Raw genomic sequence first — 19,086 nt, forward strand, 5'->3', positions numbered from 1 at the left:
CGTGCCGGAGCCCTGCGGAGCCCCCTCTTGCAGAACCGGGCCCCGCCGGCTGCTGAGGGGTAGGCGCAGGGGTCGATGCAGGGGCGGTGCGGGGTTTGGTGCGAGATCGGTGCGGCTCCCGGTACTCCAGGGTTCCCCGCTCACGGTCAGCCCTGAGGATGCTCCTTCCCGGCGTGGGGCCTGCGGTAGCGGCGCTTGGGGTTCAGCATCTCTGGGGAGTCGAGTCGGGGGCACTCGGGGGACACAGCACTTGACAGATTCGGGCTGGGCACAGCCAAGCCCCCTGCACATCCTACACTGCAGGCGGTGTTTTCCAAGCCCAGTCAAATCCTCCTGCAGCTGCTGCCCTTAGAGGGCGTTTCCAGGAGCCCTGGGGGGCAAAAGCACTCAGGGATCCCCGCCTTTCCTCCAGACAGGAGAGTGGCAGCACTGCCCACCACAGGGGCAATGGTGGTGAGGGCCTTTTTGTCCAAATCGTCCAGGTTTAGTACAGCCTGACAGATCTTTTATGCGAGGGCTTCAGCTCCTCGTGTGCCTCATTTCCCCCAGTCCTGCCCGTACCACCCACTGCTCCCAACCCTCCCACAGCTGCCCCTCACACCACAGCCCCTCACAGATTGACCTAGTCCTGGTTATCTGCCCTTGAAATGCCCCCAGTGTCAACCTGATGTGCCCAGTCGACCATCTCTTGCTCTGTCAGGATCAAGGAGATGACAAGCAGCCCACACCACCAGGCTTCTGGCCACTGATGTCACTTGCACATATCTTTGAGACCACAGCCACTGATTACTTAACCAGGTAACTGTCCCTCACCTGAGGAAACAAGGCAAAGGGCTCTGTGTGCAGTGACTGACCAAGGGGTGGGTTAGGGACACTCCCAGCACCAGCACATCTCTGCTCACCTGTGCCTCAGGAGCACGTGGTCTTGGGTCAAAAACAATGATTAAAGGGGGGAAAAAAGGCTTTACGAACTTCCATATCCACAGCTGACATTCCCATCTGCTCTGACTTTAAGGACATCAATGATCTCCTTGGCACCATCAAAAGCATCTCTGGAGAGCTTTGAAGCCTCTGGGAGTGGGCAACATCTGGTGCTGGGCAATTCCTGCCCACTTCAGGGTGGCACTGTCACTGTGCTGTGGAACTGACACTGGTCCAGCACCAGCAGCGCTGTGGCACCCACACGCTAGGCTGGCCGTGCTGCCTGCCCCAACGAGTCCAAAGGCACTTTGAGTCCGAGTGCACTTCTCTGCACTTCTCCAATGGGAAAACACCAAAACCTCACTGGAGTAGTGTGGGGGTCAGGCTGCTACAGGGGCTCATACTGGTCATTAGGAAAAAAGGCCTACCTCACCAGGAGGCCTGGAAAAGAGCAGATGTCGGACAGTTCTGAAAAACCAAACCCCAACATTTTTATACCTTCCACCCAAGCAGAAACCAGACAGAAGTAAGCACAGACCCCAGGCACCAAAGAAAGCAAGTCATGGACACAAGCAGAGCTATATGCTGGTTTTAATGTTCCTAAGAACTAGGAAACAGAAATCAAAAATAGATTTTGCTCTTCTTGATAAAAGTAATAAAATGGTTAGCGGTGTTAAATTAATCCTTACAAAACAAAACCCAAGGAGGTTAAATAAAGCCCGGAGGCTCCGCATAAAAACCACAATGACTACAAAACAGCTGCAAAGACATCTTTACACACCAAAGAAATTCTTCTCCTCCACTCCTCCCCTCACCAGGACACAATGTCAGCGAACACAGGACTCACACATGAGAAAGAAACACAGATGCGATGGGAGCAGCCCCACGAGGAGCGTGGGCGCCACAGACAGAACTATTTACACTATGGACACGGAGCCGTGCTGGGGCCAGTCCGGCCGCAGGAGCCCCCGGGCTCTGCCCGTCCCTCTCCTGCCGGGGCCCCTCCGGCCGTGGCGCTCAGCGCCCAGCACTCGCGCTTGCCATCCATCTGTTCCACCGTCCTTCTGCCTGCCCACGCGCGCGTCCCAGCTCTGGCCATCCCTTCCCTCGCCGCTCCGGCGTCGCGGAGCTGCCGGCTCCTCCTGCCGCGCCACACTGGGCTCCCTCGCCCTGGTGAGGGCCATGGCTGAGCCTCCTCTCCCACCGGCCGCCGGACGCTCCCGGCTCCTGGGGGCTGGTGTGCAGTTCGCAGAGGAGAGCAGGTGCCGTGGAGCTGCTGCGCAGGAGTCCCGGGCCGTGCTGCGCAGCCAGCAGTCTCTGCTGCCCCGGCCAGCCTCCCCCGGGGCCACCGGCACCTCCCCTGCTGCCTCGCACTTCTGCCTTAGTTGGGATTAGTCTCTCGGCTGCTGCTCTGCTCTCGGCCCAGCTCCCGCTCTTTGTCCACTGTGGAGGAGGAGGAGGAGGATGAGGACGAGGAGGAGGAAGACGAGGAGCTGAGGGTTCGGCCCGAATGCTTGTAGGCTGCAACGAGCTCCTGCAGCCGCTCCGGCGTGGGCTCCCACTTGGCAAAGCCGGCGCTGTTCTGCAGGAAGAGGACTGCTGTGTTGTGCACAGCCTTGTAGTACATCTCCTCCCTGCAAGGGAAGAGCACAGGCATCAGCACCTCCCCTGGCCCCCACCCAAAACCCTCAACACCTGCTCCTCCTCTTCCTGCCTTCACTAGGACAAGTATTTGTCCCGTCCCTTCTCTCATTATTCTGAGCAGAAGGGAGGCACAGTGCAGCCTCGGGCAGTTCTAAGTGCAGGAGAGGCACCTCGGCTTCCAGAGGGAAGAAACACTGAAGCTGCAGAGTCCCGTTGCTCTCTACCAGTACACACATGGGCTGGAACCTTGCTGTCCCTGCAGAGGGGACTCAGCACAGTGAGGCATCAGTCCCAAGCAGGTAAGAACTTCAGTGTTCAGGCACCTGTTGCTTAAACAAGCTGCTGCTCACACTTGTTGCCTCAGCAGCAGAGCAAAGACCAGCCTGCTCCACTGTGGACCAAACCCCCAGACTGCCCCTTGCCTCTGCTCTCCCAGTGACATCCAGCTGCTGCAGCACAAGCAGCTACCAGGCCTGAGGGCTGGCAGAGGCACAGATCAGTGCCACAGGTGTGACCTGTTCCAGCTGGACTCGTGCCCAAGGCACACACCTCTCACAAGCTAAACTTAGCAGTCATTAAACAGACGTTGAATTCACCATGCTGCCTGCCCATCCTAAACACCCAAAGTGATGACGCGCTGCGCTTGTCCTTGCCTGCTCCCTGCTTCCCACTGATTTCAGCCTGGGAGAGGATATTTCTGTCACACAGCTTCAGAGCTGTGTTCCCAAAGGATCTGAGAACAAAGCCTACTTTTTGCAGACATGCTGGGACCCGCTGCGGTACTCGTGATCGAAGGCCGGCAGGATGAGCTGGTGTCGCTTGAACTTGCTCTGCTCCATGCGCGTCAGGGCTGGCGTGGGGGGGTCCCGCCACTCAGGGATGAAGACAATGAAGGACAGCGGCTCGCTGGAGCTCTCCAGCAGTTTCTAGTGCAAGAAGAAAAGGAACAATCTCAGCACTGACTGAGCAATGACGTGTTTAGTGAGTCCTACAGAAAGGAAATGCTTCTGCTTCAAGAGCAGTGCCCAGCTGTCACTGTCCTCTGTCCATGCCCTCGTGGTGCAGGAGTGGTGAGGAGCAGAGGATGGACAGCACAGCTCCATACCAAACAACCCCACTGTAAGCAGACATACCTCAAAGTGAGAGACCATGGCATCCATCAGCTCCTCACAGAACGGAGGATTTGCCTCAAAAGAACCACTTATAGGGAAGAAATCCAGGCACGGGCTGGAGAAAGAGGCAAAGATCCCTATCAGCTTATCCTGAGTCATCTCACGGGCATGCACCCACACCCACGCAGAGCCAGGGAACACAATACTCACCCCCTGGATCCAAAATACCCGTCTGTGTCCAAGAAGGCTGAACAGTACTGTTTAAAATAGCAATTCAGGGGCGAGGCAAAGCATTCAAAACTCACTCCAAAGAGCTTGTGGAGGGCTTCAAAGATGTGCACGGGAAGTGCCCCTTGCAGACCAGTCCCTTCATACAGCCCCACACCGAACATCATCTGAGGAGAGCAAACCCTTGTGAGCTGTGTCAGCACTTGCTGTTCCTGCTGCTCCCTTCACTGACCACGGACCCGGGGCCACATGTCCATGCACCCACTCCTCTAGGTATGCAGGGCCCCCTCTTCCTTTCTCAAATTCGTGTAGGTCCCCTGTATGTACCCAAGAATGCTCTTTAGAGATTTTATCCAACTCTGACTCACAAAACCATCAGTTTTCTCTTGTACCCAAGTGACCCTTCAGTTGCCCCTCAGAGTCAAGAGCTACTGAAGGTTTCCTTCACAAAGACCTTTACCCACACTGAGGTCTCACATCAAGACCACAACTGCTCCCCAGTCCACAGTCCTACCTCAGCATAGCATGAGCAGACTACAGACCCAGTTTAAACCCCATGTTGCTCCAGGCTCCCAAAGCTGTGACCCTTTCCCAGAGCAAAGACAAGTCCCCAGTGCTGCCAAGGCTTTCTGATGGACAGCTGTAGTGAGACTGTACCTGGTATCGACGGAGAAGGCACCAAACCCTGGGCAGGAACTTTTCAAAGCCTGAGTCGTCAATGCAGCTGTACCGATAAAGAAGCCACTGGAAGAGAAAGCCCAGCCATTGAAGACACCAGGAACAGCCAAGCTATGGTGATACACACACATTGTGACAGGGAGAGGGAGGCTGAGGAGCAGGTGGGCTCTGCAGGGAGTTGTCAGCACATCTGCTGTCACTGCGTGAGCCACCAGCTTGTCACTAACACAATGAATGAACCACCACAGCAGCACGTGTCTCTCAGCAAGGGTTGCCTTGGTTTGAGTACAATGTTCTGGCAGCACAACATTTATTCAGAGCACACACCCAACACCTGGGAAGTACTCCCAGCAGAACCTGACCCCAGCTAAGGTGAGAGTAGCTGTCCTCATGGCCACAGCAGCGTGTGACAGCCCTGCAGGATCAGTTGGCCAGCCTCTGCCCAGCCCTGCCCAGGAGATAACCCTGCCCCAGGGGCAGCAGAGCCAGTGCCCAGCCCTTACCAGCTTGCTGAAGTAGTTGCGGCTCACTTTGACCATCTCCCCCTTGTAGCGCACACACGCCACGTTGTTCTCCATGTGCATCTCCACGCTGGGCAGCGGCGGGGAGGGGATGGCCAGTCTCACGGGGTAGCAGTACACCAGCCTGTCCTGGACCTCAGGAGCTTCCACTTCAGCTATGGAGAATGAACAGAAAGGCAGCCTGTGAGAAGCCAAGGGTATTCGGGACCAATCTTCAGTCCACCTCAAAAGACACAGCAAGCCAAACAGGGCTGAAGAGTAGGGTGGTCTTCCCAAAAACCACCATGGTGGTCCCTCACAGATGCTGTATGCAGCTACCTAGGTTCAAAGCTGATTCCCTAATGCAGACAGCAAACAGCCACCCCAGTGTCCTGAGGCATGTTCCAAACAAACAAAACACTCTTTTTTTTGCTACTGTTTCTTATTTCAGTTTGCCCCAAACTCATCCAAAGCACAATAAAAATTCACAGGCTGTCAAATGCAGGAGGCAAAGGAATCTCCCTGCACCTTGTGGTTATCCATTGCCTCAGGGAGAGCTCATAAATCAGCTGGAAGGAATTTCTGACTTAATGGGTTGGAAGATAAGCATCAAAAACAATGGCAAAAGGCAGACATTGGGACCTGAAGGGAGCGTGAGGAGAGCCAGGACCCAAAAGGGAAAAGGACTACAGACAGTGGCAATGAAAGGAGCAGACCCCATGGAGGAAGGAAAAGCTGACTAGAGGCAGATGTACAGACATAAATGAAAGAAAGAGCAGAGGAAAGACCAAGGAGCATGAACTCTGCCAAGAAAACGGTGCACAGTGACAAGCTGGGAGGCAGAGGGGCGCAGAAGGGTGCTCAGAACACAAGAAATGTGGCAAACAAGAATAAAGGGAGAACACTCAGCATTACTAAGGGGGTCTCAGCTGTCCCCAGGAATTCATGAAGTAGCAAAGCAAAAAAGCATAGTCCAGTGCAATGAACGAATGTCCTGTTCAGTGTGACCTGCTCCTAACAAGCTACTTCATCTTGGCAAATCACATATTTGTAGTATCTGATGTTACAGCTGGTCACAGGACCTGATGGAAGACAGTCTGTCACTGCACAGACACTGTGACTGAAAGCTGAGGCCTATGTTGGACGGGCTGTTTCTTACTTTGAAACACAGACTTTCTAACATTTGGAGACAGAGACGCCCTCCCAACAGGTAACACTCTCTGAATAGGGACAGGCCAGACCACGGGGCCTTTAACTACAGTGCTGCAGCTCTACAGCTCTTCAAAGCTGGCTGCATACCAGAGATATTGTTCTCTTTAAGTATGGCAAGATGCTTCTCTCGGATGCGCTTGACGTATTCCAGGGATATGTAGTAAATTTTACTGCAGATGCCTTCGACAGAGTCCTTGGCTGCAGCAGACACATGGGGCCCACATTGTTTGCGTAAGTGCTCCAGGCGGTCCTGTGGAAACAGACAAGCAGAGTCTCTCACATGGCCACCAATGGCTCTCCAGGGGTCTTCAGTGTCTCCAGAAGGACCTGTACCTGCCCCACATGCCCCCTCCCCAGCTCCCTGTGCCCAGCCACACATCAGTGGTACACTGACCATGTAGTCCTCCTTCGAGGCAGAATGGTCCCGTCGCAGCCAGCTGAAGGTGTCCTCCACATTCCACTTCACCACCTTCCTGCTGTCTGGGGAAGCACTCCTGCAAAAACAGAGGAAAAATTTAACTCATAACTGCACAGCAAGATATTCCACCCCCACCAAAGTTTTCTATCAGTGGGGAATGTGGACACTGTCACTTGTCAAGGCCCACCCCTGTCACTCCCTTCAGTTCTCTGGAAAGGCCTTCCAGATGTTTGCATGACTGCTATATTCTCTCCAAAACTTGGTGTAGCTGGTTGCTGTCCTCTCTGCAACAGGAGAGGCCCAAAAAGCCTTTATTTGTCATGGCACTGGTCCATTTTGACACTGCCTCTAATTTTCAATTACTGCTAGGGGCTTGTGACTCAGAGAAAACTACCCTGTTTACAAGTTTTTCCTTTCCCCCACTAGGTTCTCCTCACCTCTCTTCCTCAGTTCTGTCTCCTGTGGCAGAACTGGTCAGAAAAACCCTACCTTGTATACAAAATGCCACTCTAAGCTTGTTGCTCTGTAACAGCAGTGAGTGCCCAAGTACTCCTGATTTTATCTGAGGGATAACAAAAGACATTACACACCCAGTACTTCACTGTCTCCACACACATTCAGCTCCCCAGTATTACATTTTACAGTAATGTCATTATCAGAAAATGGCTCCAGCACTACTGTTTTTCTTCTGTATGTTCCTAACTTTGCTTTTCCTCAATAACATTATGCCCAGTGCTGGATAAGGCAGGATGAGAAGCCCCTATAGTCCTTTTGTCTTTTCTGAACGTGACAGCACTGCGAGAAGAGCTCCCACCTGGATTCAATCAGTCGTTTCGCAGCCTCAGCATACTTGAAGAGCAGCCTCTTGGCTTCCTCTCGGAACTTAATTCTGGATAACCTGAGGTAAGTTAAATTCATATGCATGAGTCTCACAAAGGCATGGAAGACAGGTTCAGTTCCCCAGCTTTCCTTCACCAGCATCCAAACAAAGGGATGCACCACAGCAGAACTGTGGTAGATAAATCACCAGACCAGACTGACCCAGAATCATCTCAACAAAGTGCTCTGTCTGTGAACAGTACCTGATGGGAATGTCATTCATGATCTCTCTGAACATGGAAGGAGACACTACTGGCTCGCAGTCACTCGGTAAAAGAGGATCTGTCCCTTTATCAACCACCTTCCTCTCCAACATCCAGCGATTAAATGACTCCCTTGGGGGGTCAATCCCTGGAGATGCACAGAAGGGTCTAATCAATACAATACAGAAATGCCCAGTAGCTCTGATAAGGATCTTCACATAAAGTTCTGCCTAATCAATTAACCAACAATGCCACAAAGTATAACCATCACAAAAAGAGAACACAGGGACTAGAAACGCATAAAACAAAAGTCAGATCACTACAACACTAGAACTGAGAAGGAAATCAAAGGAACCCAACAGAAGCTCACCTTCTCGCTGCTGGCAGAGCTCACGGTAATGCTGCCGCAGCTTGAGAATGAGCTGGGACCGGAGCAGCTCCACCTCAGGGTGCGGAGAAAGCACTTCTGATGGTGCCCTCTGCTTAATCACAGCATTTGTCTGAATATCCAGGTCCCAGTATACTCTGTGGCAGAAGCAAATGTCATCAGGATAACCAGGTCACTGGCTAATTATCAAATACTACTTTTAAAGATACTTTCTTGGGCTGTTTCACAAGCCAGGAAACCAAACTATCAAGACTCCTGGCAGCGATTTATCCCTCAGGTTTCTTGAAACCTGTGTGTCTCAAACACTTCACTGAGAAAGGAACAGAAGACAAATGGACGCAACTCACTCAGTTGGTCGTAGAAGAGCTGCCTGCTGTTTGTCTTCAGGTGAAACACACCATGCCTTCAAAACAGAGGTTCCTGGAATACTGGGAGAGCTGGGGACTGGCTGAGCAGCTGGGTTCCCTGGGACATCCGCCTGTGTGTGCGAAAGATGAATTACTGCACCAGAGAGACAGGTAAAGGAGAAGCAGCTCAGTGAATAAACCGTCCCACACCAGAACACCACAAGGGAGACCCCCATGTGCTCTCCAGCCCCCCTTGCTTTCAGGTTGCACACATTTGTTTCAGAGCACCACACCCACCTTGGGCTTCTTCACACTGTTGCCACTTGGTGGAACCTCTTCTGAGAACCTCCTCTTCCTCTGCTTGCTCTCCACTGAAGCATCTGCCACCCCACCTTCCAGTGGCATTGGAGCTGCATTCAGTCCCAGAGGGTCTGACTATGAGAGTCCAAAAAACAACAGCACACGTCAAGCTCACCCACTGCCACTGCAGCATCCCACTGCACTGATCCCAGATCCCACGTGGATGGAAATAGGGACACCACTAGTCACACCTGCACAAAGCTGAAAGATCTCTTCTAGATGTCTATATGCTTTTTAAAAATACTTTAATGAGAAAAACTCATCACAAATCCCCCACGCTGACTGTTCTTTGAGCAGTGCATGACTCCTGGAACAGCAACACCTGACAGGCACCTGACAGAGGAACACTTCCCCAGAATCATGCCAGACAACGGACTGAGCAAAGAGTTCTGAAGGCACACAAGACCCTCACACACCTGGAATCTGAGGCCCACAGACCATGACCCAGTCCTGGCACAGCACTCCCAAGGTGAGCACTTACTATGACATCGTGCTGTCCCAGCACAGGCATTTCCCACAGAGACTGGTTGGTGAAGCGGTTGAAGTAGTACGGGCGGTTCTCCCGCTTGCTCCAGCACTTCTCCCAGCCAGCCTGCACCAGCTCATCTGAGAGGACAGTGAGAGTCAGGAGAGGAGCATCCTGTGTGACAGACCTGCCCTGCAGTGCCCAGCACTGTCACAGCACACTCTGAAACATACATCACTCCTGGCCTCCCTTGGCAGCCTTGTTTCACCCCTCTCCCCACTGCCAGGGCCCTGCAGAATTCCCGAAGGCAGAGTCGGTACCTGGCAGGTCCTGTACCAGGCGCATGGGTTTGGGGGAGCTGGGCTGGTTCTGGTTGGAGGTGCCAGGTGAGTGACTCATGAGAGACGTTTCCTCCGCAGGGCTTCTGTGATTCTCATTGGCCATTTCTCAGCAACCACACTGGAAAAAACAGAGTAATATCCAGTGTTACAGCAGGAAAGGTCCCAGATCTGCTTGGCACATTTAGGTGTAGCAATACAAGTTCATTCTGACAATAAAACAGGGACTGAACCAGTACACGCAAACTGCACCTCAGCCCTGAAAAACACCTGTTATCTTGGATACAATGAGCTATGAGGAATGCTGTGTTAAATGGGGTTAGCCAGGGTCTTCTTCAGACCAGCATTCAAAATATTCTCTTTTCAGCTAGATCTCTTCAAAGAGTGAAGCATCAGATTGTAAAAAATAACATAAGCTCCTCTGTGATTATGTGCCACCTTCTGTCACACCAATACCACTGGCCAGGTCTGACCTGTTATCCTCAGAGACAGTTTGAATCAACTCACACACACATAACTACACATCATTTCAACAAAAGGCTTTCATTAAAAAAAAAATCTGCTATATGAAATAGCCCTGGAGGTACACTAACAACTTCTGTGGTTCAGAAAACCACAGGCTGGGAGTCAGGAGCTCCCGAATTATTACTCTCTGCATGTCCCAGGCTGACACGTCCTAGGCCTAGTCCTAGTCCCGACAGCAGGGCCTCAGCCAGCTGTTTTGGCCCTCGCTGCTTTTTCATCTGCATAACAACAGTTATGCAAAAGAAGGTCTGTTGGAACAATAAAGCTCCTCTTAATCATAATTTAATGTTGCCAGCTGGAGAGAAACAGCCAGGCTTTTCCTCTCTTAGTCACCACTCATCCCCTGGGGAAGTTTCTGAAACAGCGCCACAGATTGCTCTTCTCTGGCAGCCTGAAATGCATTGGCAATGAACTGGGGGGAAACAAGGCATTTTACACAATTCCCAGCTACCTCAGACACTTAACTCTATTCAGGCTTTGGAGACACCCCACAGTACACACCAGCACAGTCAGGGCAGCAGCAGCACTGTGCATAGTGTGCTCCTCACCCGAGCAGCACATTATCAGGCAGCAGGAGCCACGTACAGGAGCTCTCCAATAAAAACTCTGGATTTTTTTGGGGCTGTCACTGGGATTTGAAGCCTTCGCTGCCCTTCCTGTGCATAAAGGCCAGTGGCTATTTCAGCAGAACAGAATGGCAGGAACAAACAGTAGTCAAGAGCAAGTGGCCAATAGCTCAGCTGCCCACAGCATTGGCCGAGATCAGCATTGAGGAACTCAACTCCTTCAGCCCCTCGGAAGATGTTTCCATCCTCCCAGGCAGGGTACACAAGGGAAGGTGTGGGACACTGTGACACCTGGAGTTTGGGTCTTTGCCCCAGAGCAAGCAGGTAATACCTTGTGCCTGATGCAGAGCACAGTACACAACTGGGGACCTTTAACGGCCTCAGCAGTGAGTGTTGTGCAATCTCACACTCCCTCCTGAACTCCAACCCCACCGTGTCCTTACAGTCACTTCACAAAGGTGCCAAGGTGAGCTGGGCCACTGGCAGCAGCTCAGGCTTGTTTCAGCCCATGGGTACAGGGATCCTGGACACACTGGGGCTACGAGGCAGGACCAGGAACCTCTGAGAGATGTTTAGTCCCTCCTCCTCAAACTAAAGCTACACTTGCACATGCAGCTGCTGCTGTGTCCTGAACGTTACATGTGAACTGGTGTGTACTGGGGGGACCAGAGCTCCCAAAGTCATGATTTGTCAGGATTCACAGATAGCGCTGGGCATGGAGCCCTGGCCAGCTTGGATGGCACATGCCAGCTCCAGTGACCTGCCAGTGTTTTTCACCACCCATCGCTCAAAAGAGCTGTCAAATAGGGTGACTGGCTCTGCCTCCTCCCATTTATGGATAAACTGGAATGGTGGAAGTAGCCAAGAAGTTTTATCACTTGATCAGTGTTAACAAGTATTAAATCCAAGTACCCTTAAAGTCTGCGAAAAGGAAACAGCCAAACTAACAGAAATCCTGGCAGAAGCCACTCTACTTTTATGTAACTACACTGGGACTTAGACAGTGACAGGGATCCAGAGGAAGCATTTTATGGTGATTACGGCATGTTTTTATACACCACGGCAATGCATACAGTGCTTCACAAACACGGTACAACGCTGTCCCTGCCCAGAGAGCTTACAACCTAGAGCAGCAGCACAGCCAGAGACCACAGCGAGGGGTAAGGAGACACAGAGTAAAGAAGTACAGCAAACAGGACCGGTATTTGTTTCCATTTCACCGAGGTAGAATTTTGTACAAGACAACAGCAAATGCACACAAAGGAGATCAGCGACAGCCCCCCGGGACAACCCCGCGGCTCTCCCCATCCCAGAAACACGGCTGCTCAGTGAGGCTGGGAGCCAGGCCATCGCCTCCTCCATCGGCACCTATCCCCCTTCCGAGCGCCGGCCGGCGGGCCCGGAGCTGAGCAGCAGCGCTCCCGGGACACCACGGGCACTGGGGACCGGGGCACCGTGTCTGCGCGGGGAAGCTGCCGGGAACCTCCTGAGGCTGCCCTGCCGGCGGCGAAGACGGCACGGAGCTCCTCGGCGCGGCGGGCCGGGGCCGGCGGGCGGCCACGGGCGCCCAGCGAGTGCGGAGAGGAGGCGGCGGCGGCGACAACTCTGCAGTCTGGCCGGGAGCGGTCCGGGGGCGCGGCCTAAGCGGGGCGGCGGCCGGCCGGGCGGGTACTTACGGTGGCGGGCTGCCTGGCGGGACGCGTGGCCGTCGCTCCGTGCTCGCCGCTGGCGCGCCGGGGCCGCATCCTCATAGCGGGGCGTCCCGCGCCTGGCCCGCGGGGGCGGCTGCGGAGACAGGAGCCCGTTACGGCGCCGCGGGGAGGGGCCGCGCGACGCGCAGGCGCGGCGGGGGCACAGCGGGGGCGCGGCGGCGGGAGCGCGGCGACAGTAGCGGCCGCGCTCTAAGATGGCGGCCGCGGGCCTGCGCCGCCTCCCCTCCGCCGTCCGCGCGCTGCCGCCGGTCCCCGCCGCCTCCTCCTGCACGGCGGGCTGCGGCCACGCGGTTGCGCCGCTTACCTGGGCGTGAGGCCAGGGGCTGCAGGCACCGGGCACCGCTGCGTCCGCCACCGCCACCGCCCCACCTCCGCCTCGCCCGCCCCGCCGCCGCCATCTTGCGCCGGGGCCGCGGGTGTGGAGCGCATGCGCGAAGCAGAGCCCGCGCTTGGGGGAATTACGTGGGGCATGCGCAAAAGCTGCGCGGTCACCCCGCCCACCCGGCGCCATCTTTGCGGCGGGCACCGCCCCGCGGTGGGTGCGGAGCGGTCGCGGTCCCGCCCGCGCTGTCGTGGAGCCGCTTCTTGCAGGCCGGCTCCGCCCTCCCGCCCGCCGCGGGCGATTCCCGGCACTGACAGGGCGCGGCCGCAGCGGTCGCCACCAAAGGGCCTTTGAAGAGCGGCGGCGCCGGGGCGGGATGGCGACCGGGCCGGGGGGTCTGCATTGATGTGGAGGCGCGGGGCTTCCGCCGCCCGCCGGGCTCAGCGGTTGGTCCTGTTGCGCTTCAGCCCGGGCCGGCCCTGGCAGCCACTGCTTGTCCCAGCGGTCCCTCGGGCGCAGCGCTGACACGTCCCTCCCTCTCCACACTATTGCCGTGGCCATTCCCCGGCCCGCGGGTCCCGGTGGCAGCCGGCGGAGCTGGCAGTGAGGGACGCGGTGCAGCGCAGGGCACTGCCCGGTGGTCGCTGGGGTCGCTCCCTTGTCTCGCGGCTGCTGCTGCTGCACAGCGTATGCTGGAGGATGACACGGGATGTGGAAGGAGGACACGGCTGTTACTGGGGGCTCCCTGGAGGCCGCAGGAACCCTCGCGGCCGGCGGAGCTTCTGCCACATCCTCCTAGCAGAGCACTCGTCCTGCCTCAGCCGCAGCTCCCTGGGCAGCCGATGGCCGGTGCTGGCCCACGGCCCCGGTGAAGACGGCATGGGGAAACCGCGGGGCCTCCCCCGCCCTTTTCTTCTGGGATATCCCCGCTGCCCAGCTTTCCAAGGGGTTTCCCATCTCCCGGAGTCCTGCCCTCTGCTCCGGGAGCGCCGGGGTCAGTTTAATGAGTTAACGCTGGCGCAGCAGTTCTGGGGGGATAAGTGCTGTGTAAGCACTGAGGATCCCGTTTTGGGCTTCCAGCAGCCCGGCTCTGCTGCCCAGAGCACCGATAACCCCCTGGGGCACAAGGGGCCGGCTCAGACCGACCCCTGAGGGCACAGGGGACTCTGTGAAGGGACAGTGAAACTTCAGCCTTGGAACGAGGGAGCTCAAGCGGCCGAGGGGGTGGTGAGGGCCGGGGCGGACTCGGCATGGTTCGGCCAGGCAGGATTTTCGGGAGGGAGCCCCGGGCTGAGGAGCTGCCCGTCTTTTCCGTGACGGGAGCAGGACGGCGGCGTGGGCGCTCATGGGGACACTCCGGCAGTGCCTATCTCGGTGCTGCGACCCCGGAGCCAGCCAAGCTGCCGCTAACACACGGGGCAAGGCCATCCGAAGGCACATCCTGCAGAGCCAGTGCTGCCGGTCTTGGGGTCGGGGCAGTCCTGAGGTCCGCAGCTTCTCTGCTCAGGTTCATGTTACAGATGGCCATGAACAAAACCCCAGCAGCACTGCAGACCGGCCTGGGTCTGCACTGAAGCTGGGATAGCTGAGCACGGGCAGAAGCTGCACAACACAGATAGGGAGTCCCCAAGAGCTCAGGCCCTTCCGGACATTGTCGTTTGCACATGTGCCCCTCGCACGGGGGGTGCCGGAGAGATCCATGGCTGTGGCTGCGCGTGCAGGACGCGGGGAGCGGTGTTTTCGGGGGGAGGAAGGCTTCGTGTCCAGCCTGGAGGTAGCCAGGCGAGCCGCTGTCTGTGCCGGTGCTGGCAGCCAGCCGGGCTCGGCGGGACACAGACCTGCATCCTCCCCGTCCGTCCGTCCCGCTGTCTCCTCCCAGATGTGAGCCCACAAGGAGTGGCAGTTGGGGGCTATATAAAGGCAGGGAAACCTCAGCCAGCTCAAAAGAAAGTCTTGGAGCTGGTGGTGCTCTCCCTCCCTCCTGCCTTCACGTGATTCAGCTTCCCCACGCCGGGAACCGAGGACAAGCCTCGCTGTAAGTACCCGAACTGAGCCGGTATTGTGTGGGGGAGCCCCCAGCCACTGGGCAGGACGGTGGGTCCGGGCCCCGGGGAAGGGGATCCCCCATCTTCTCCCTTCACAGAATTGGAGGAAAACACTGTGGGGGAGCCCCGTCCCATCGCACAGCCTCGGGGTGGGTGTCCCCATCCTCTCCTTTCAGAGAACTGGGGGAAGTTGTGGGGGAGCCCCGTCCCGTCCCGTCCCGCAGCTCTGCATATTGCTGCGGGATGGACAGGCTCCAGCTCCCGTCTCAAGCCAGCCTGGGGGCAGGCGGCACATCTCGGGGGGGCTGTGAGGGTTGTGGGACGGCCCCACGGGCGAGGGCTCGTTCCTCTGCGAACTGCTGGGGCTCCCCGCTGCAGCAGCACGCACGGGGCTGGCGCCTGTCCCTGCGGTTTGGGGAGCGGGGTGTGTTCAGGGCGGGGGAGTGCTGGAGTGGGTGTTCCCAGATGTGGGACCCTCGGGCTCCACAGGGCCAGTGCGGGGGCTTGTGCACAGCACCCTGGGATGGGAGCCGTGCCCTCAAGGGCTACTGGTCCAGAGGTTTCGGGCAGAGGTGACCTGGGCAGCACTGGGGGGTTTCAGGGAGCCGTGGGGTGCTCCTTGGAGCCATGCCCTGGGCAGGTTGGACAGCAGCTGCTTCCCTTCCAGTGTGTCACCTGGGGCCTGTCTGTGCTGACACCCTTGTATGTGCCCAGGCCAGTCCGTGCTGACCTTGCTCTCTGCCTCCAGGTGGGAGATGGCTGCCGGCGGCTGCCTCCTTCTTCTCCTTTTGCCCTCGCTGGTCACAGCTTCACATAGCCCTCCTGGCTGTAAGATCCGCATTACTTCCAAGGGGCTGGACCTGGGTAAGAGGCTGTCCAGGATCTCTCAGTCTGGGAAAGAGGGACGTTGGGCACCCTCTTGGGGTCTGTGCTTGTGTAGGGCTCTGCCTGCACTGCTCCACCATGGGGTGGCCGGGGAGGAGTGGGGCCTGTCAGGGGCGATGCTGCCAGGAGGGCACGTCCCAGCCCAGCCTTGGTTTTCTCTGCAGTGAAGCAGGAAGGGCTGCGCTTTGTGGAGCAGGAGCTGCAGAACATCACGGTGTCGGACCTGCATGGGAATGAGGGGCAGTTCCAGTATAACATCAGCCAGTGAGTGCTGCCTGCTGCCCACGGCTTCCTATGTCCATCTCTCTGTCTAACCATCCCTGTCCCCTCCCTGCAGGGTCAAGGTGACAGACCTGCAGCTGGCCTTTTCAGACCTGAACTTCCAGCCCCAGCAGCATCTTGTCTTCAACATCAGTAATGCTTCCATTAGCCTACGCTTCCGCAGGCAGCTGCTCTACTGGTTCTTGTGAGCTGCCTCCCCTTCCTTCTGCTCTGGGTGCTAGCCCACCCCATAGCTGTGCTTGCTGGGTTCTGCAGGTGCCTTGCTGTCCTGCAGCTGGCAGGAGCTGTGTGCTCCTCTCATCTGCTTTCCTGGCTTCTAGCTACGACATTGGGTCCATCAATGCCTCTGCGGATGGTGTCCACATCTACACAGTGCTGCAGCTGGCCAAGGATGAGGCTGGGCGCCTCAAGATCTCCAATATGACCTGCAACGCCTCCATAGCGAGAATGCATGCTGGCTTCTCTGGCACACTCAGGTAACACCTGACCCCTCTGCATGTGCCTGGCTCCCTGACTCCCTTCCCACACCTTCAGTGCTTCCTCAGCCCAGCAGAACAGGCAGTGCAGAACTACTCTTGTGTTCTCCAGGAAGGTCTATGAGTTCCTGAGCACCTTCATTGTCACAGGGATGCGCTTCCTCCTCAGCCAGCAGGTACAGCTGAGCACAGGGAGGAGCTGTGAGATGTTAGGGCTTGATGTGTGTGGGAGAGGGCAGAGTTGTATCCCACCTGTCTGTTGGGCCTTGTCCTGCCTCTGTAGCTCCTCATCCAGTCCTGGGAGTGATTCCCCTCAGCTTGGCTCCTTGCCTTGCAGATCTGCCCATCCCTGGAGCATGCCAGCCTGGTGCTGCTGAACTCTTTGCTGGACACAGTGCCTGGTGTGTGTTGCCCTGGGAAAGGGACTGGATCCTGTTCACTGTCGGGCAGACAGGGCTGGGCATCAAGCTGCCAGGCAGCTCCAGGCTAAGTCACACCAGCACATCTTCCCTGGCAGTGAGAAACTACGTGGATGAGCATATCGGGATTGACTACTCCCTCCTACGGGATCCGTCCATCACCACTGACACCCTTGAGCTCGACTTCAAGGTGAACACTGGGTCCTGCCTTGCTGGTTCCTCCCCATCCCTATGGAAAAGGCTGTGCCAGCAGGCACATTAGGCTCCATGAAGCAGGTGAGGGCTGCCCCGTGGCTGTGGGAACCTCTCCTGCTCTTGGTCCAGGGCATGTTCTTCCCCCGGGTGAGAGAGGACCAGGAGCTGGAGAACCACGCGGTGGAGCCGGTGATCAAGGAGACTGAACGCATGGTTTATGTTGCCTTCTCTGAGTACTTCTTCGACTCAGCCATGCACTCGTACTTCCAAGCAGGAGTACTGACCATAGAGCTCCAGGGGGAGAAGGTAAGAAGCACCAGATACTCAAACTGTGTGCAGGCAGGAAGGAGGGAGGGGTGGGCTACGTTACAGAGCAAAGGAGGTGCCATCCAGGGAGCAGCTCTGCTGGGACCTGCAGCAGTGGCTTGCTCCCCACAGGTGCCCAAGGACCTGGAGGTTTTGCTGAGAGCCACATTCTTTGGGACCATCTTCATGCTGGTAAGGAGCCCCCAGACAGGATGGAAGGCATGGCAGAGTCCAAGGACAGAGCACAGCCCTGCCTTGTGCCTAGCCTCCAACTCACCTGCCTTCCCCAGAGCCCTTCTGTGGATGCTCCGCTGCGGCTGGTGCTGCAGGTCTCTGCTCCCCCCCGCTGCACCATCAAACCCTCGGGGACCTCGGTCTCTGTCTCTGCTTTCCTGAACATCTCACTGGTGCCCCCGGACCGCCCACCTGTCCAGCTCTCCAGCATGGCCATGGTGAGAGGGGGGCTGGGGCTCCTTGTGCAGTCACCCCAGCATATATGGGAGCAGTGTCCCCCATCCTGTGTTGTAAGGCACTGGTGTCACCGAGCAGCGGGACACTGGACCTGTGGCATGAGCTGGTCTGGTTGTCCTCTGCCTGCCATGAGTCAGCCCTCTCCCTCCCCAGGAAACCAAGCTGAGTGCCAAGGTGTTTCTGCAAGGGAAGGCACTGCGTGTGCAGCTGGACCTACGACGGTATTGCTGGGGTCCCATGGGGGCATGGGGAGGGTCCCCTCCACACCCTACTCACAACTGCTTCCTTCTGTGCAGGTTTCGCATCTATTCCAAGCAGTCAGCGCTGGAGTCGCTTGCGGTGAGAGCATGGTGATGGCCTGGGAACGCTTACACCCAGCCACAGTGTGGGGTGGGGAGAGGCTCTCCATTGAGAATCCCCACTTACAGCCCTCCCTGCCCTGACTGGCAGCTCTGCCACTACACTGACCCCAGCTCTTCTCCCGCAGCTGTTCTCGCTGCAGGCTCCACTGAAGACCCTGCTGCAGCTGACCATCATGCCCATCATTAACGGTAGGCATCACTGCTCCCACACAACCGGGAATGTAGGCAGGGGCATAGCAGAGTTCAGCCTCATCCCAGCTCTTCCTCTCTGCAGAGAGGACAAAGAAGGGGGTGCAGATCCCACTGCCCGAAGGCATGGACTTCACCAGGGAGGTGGTCACCAATCACGCGGTATGTGGTGGGATGGGCACAGCCTGTGCCTCCATGTCCTGCTGGGAAGGGCACTGTCACTTCCAGCCTTGCCCTGACTCTCTTCTCTCTGCAGGGATTCCTCACAGTGGGAGCTGATCTCCACTTCTCCAAGGGGCTGCGGGAGGTGATTGAGAAATACCGCCCGGTGCCGACCGCCGCTGCCTACTCCAGCTCCCAGCCAGCAGAGCCCAGCCTGGACCCCAGCTCACTCTAGCTCTCCTCCCTGGACTAAGGGCAGATCCCGGGCTGGACCCGTAGACTGGAGGTAGGAAGCAGCTTCCCTGGTACCACCAGCACATTGTTAGGGCGTCCAGGCCCTGGTGGGGCGCGGCAAGGTGGAGAGGGTGCTCTGGGAATCCCTGCTGCAGCCCTGCTCATTACACTAATAAACCACCTAACTCCAACCACATGGCCTCATTGCTTGGAGGACATGTCCATGCTGGGGTACATGGTG

At 56.9% G+C, this 19,086-nt stretch overlaps 2 protein-coding genes across 3 annotated transcripts; one reads left to right on the forward strand and one right to left on the reverse strand.

Moving 5' to 3' along the window:
* Window positions 1-1,495: 1,495 nt before the first annotated feature.
* PCIF1 (phosphorylated CTD interacting factor 1) lies at window positions 1,496-12,912 on the reverse strand. 2 transcript variants are annotated; one of them, XM_059863035.1, is made up of 17 exons: window positions 12,802-12,912; window positions 12,462-12,570; window positions 9,677-9,815; window positions 9,372-9,496; window positions 8,828-8,965; window positions 8,531-8,661; window positions 8,166-8,320; window positions 7,796-7,943; window positions 7,528-7,611; window positions 6,690-6,789; window positions 6,383-6,545; window positions 5,087-5,259; window positions 4,563-4,649; window positions 3,888-4,072; window positions 3,699-3,792; window positions 3,316-3,491; window positions 1,496-2,555 (listed from the first exon to the last, which is right to left on the reverse strand). In XM_059863035.1, the coding sequence occupies exons 3-17, from the start codon at window positions 9,798-9,800 to the stop codon at window positions 2,303-2,305; spliced, it is 2,136 nt and encodes a 711-aa protein (XP_059719018.1). In that variant the 5' UTR covers window positions 9,801-9,815; window positions 12,462-12,570; window positions 12,802-12,912; the 3' UTR covers window positions 1,496-2,302. The 2 variants fall into 2 exon arrangements, with proteins under 2 accessions (XP_059719018.1, XP_059719019.1); XM_059863036.1 differs by lacking the exon at window positions 12,462-12,570.
* A 374-nt stretch (window positions 12,913-13,286) lies between these two features.
* PLTP (phospholipid transfer protein) lies at window positions 13,287-19,036 on the forward strand. Its single transcript, XM_059863037.1, has 16 exons — window positions 13,287-14,854; window positions 15,613-15,728; window positions 15,914-16,013; window positions 16,087-16,215; window positions 16,352-16,507; window positions 16,620-16,683; window positions 16,845-16,908; window positions 17,025-17,116; window positions 17,251-17,427; window positions 17,560-17,619; window positions 17,718-17,879; window positions 18,052-18,119; window positions 18,195-18,237; window positions 18,386-18,449; window positions 18,535-18,611; window positions 18,706-19,036. The coding sequence occupies exons 2-16, from the start codon at window positions 15,620-15,622 to the stop codon at window positions 18,844-18,846; spliced, it is 1,506 nt and encodes a 501-aa protein (XP_059719020.1). The 5' UTR covers window positions 13,287-14,854; window positions 15,613-15,619; the 3' UTR covers window positions 18,847-19,036.
* Window positions 19,037-19,086: the final 50 nt, after the last annotated feature.

This window comes from Haemorhous mexicanus, chromosome 18 (genome assembly GCF_027477595.1).
Source record: "Haemorhous mexicanus isolate bHaeMex1 chromosome 18, bHaeMex1.pri, whole genome shotgun sequence".
Classification (NCBI taxonomy): domain Eukaryota; kingdom Metazoa; phylum Chordata; class Aves; order Passeriformes; family Fringillidae; genus Haemorhous; species Haemorhous mexicanus.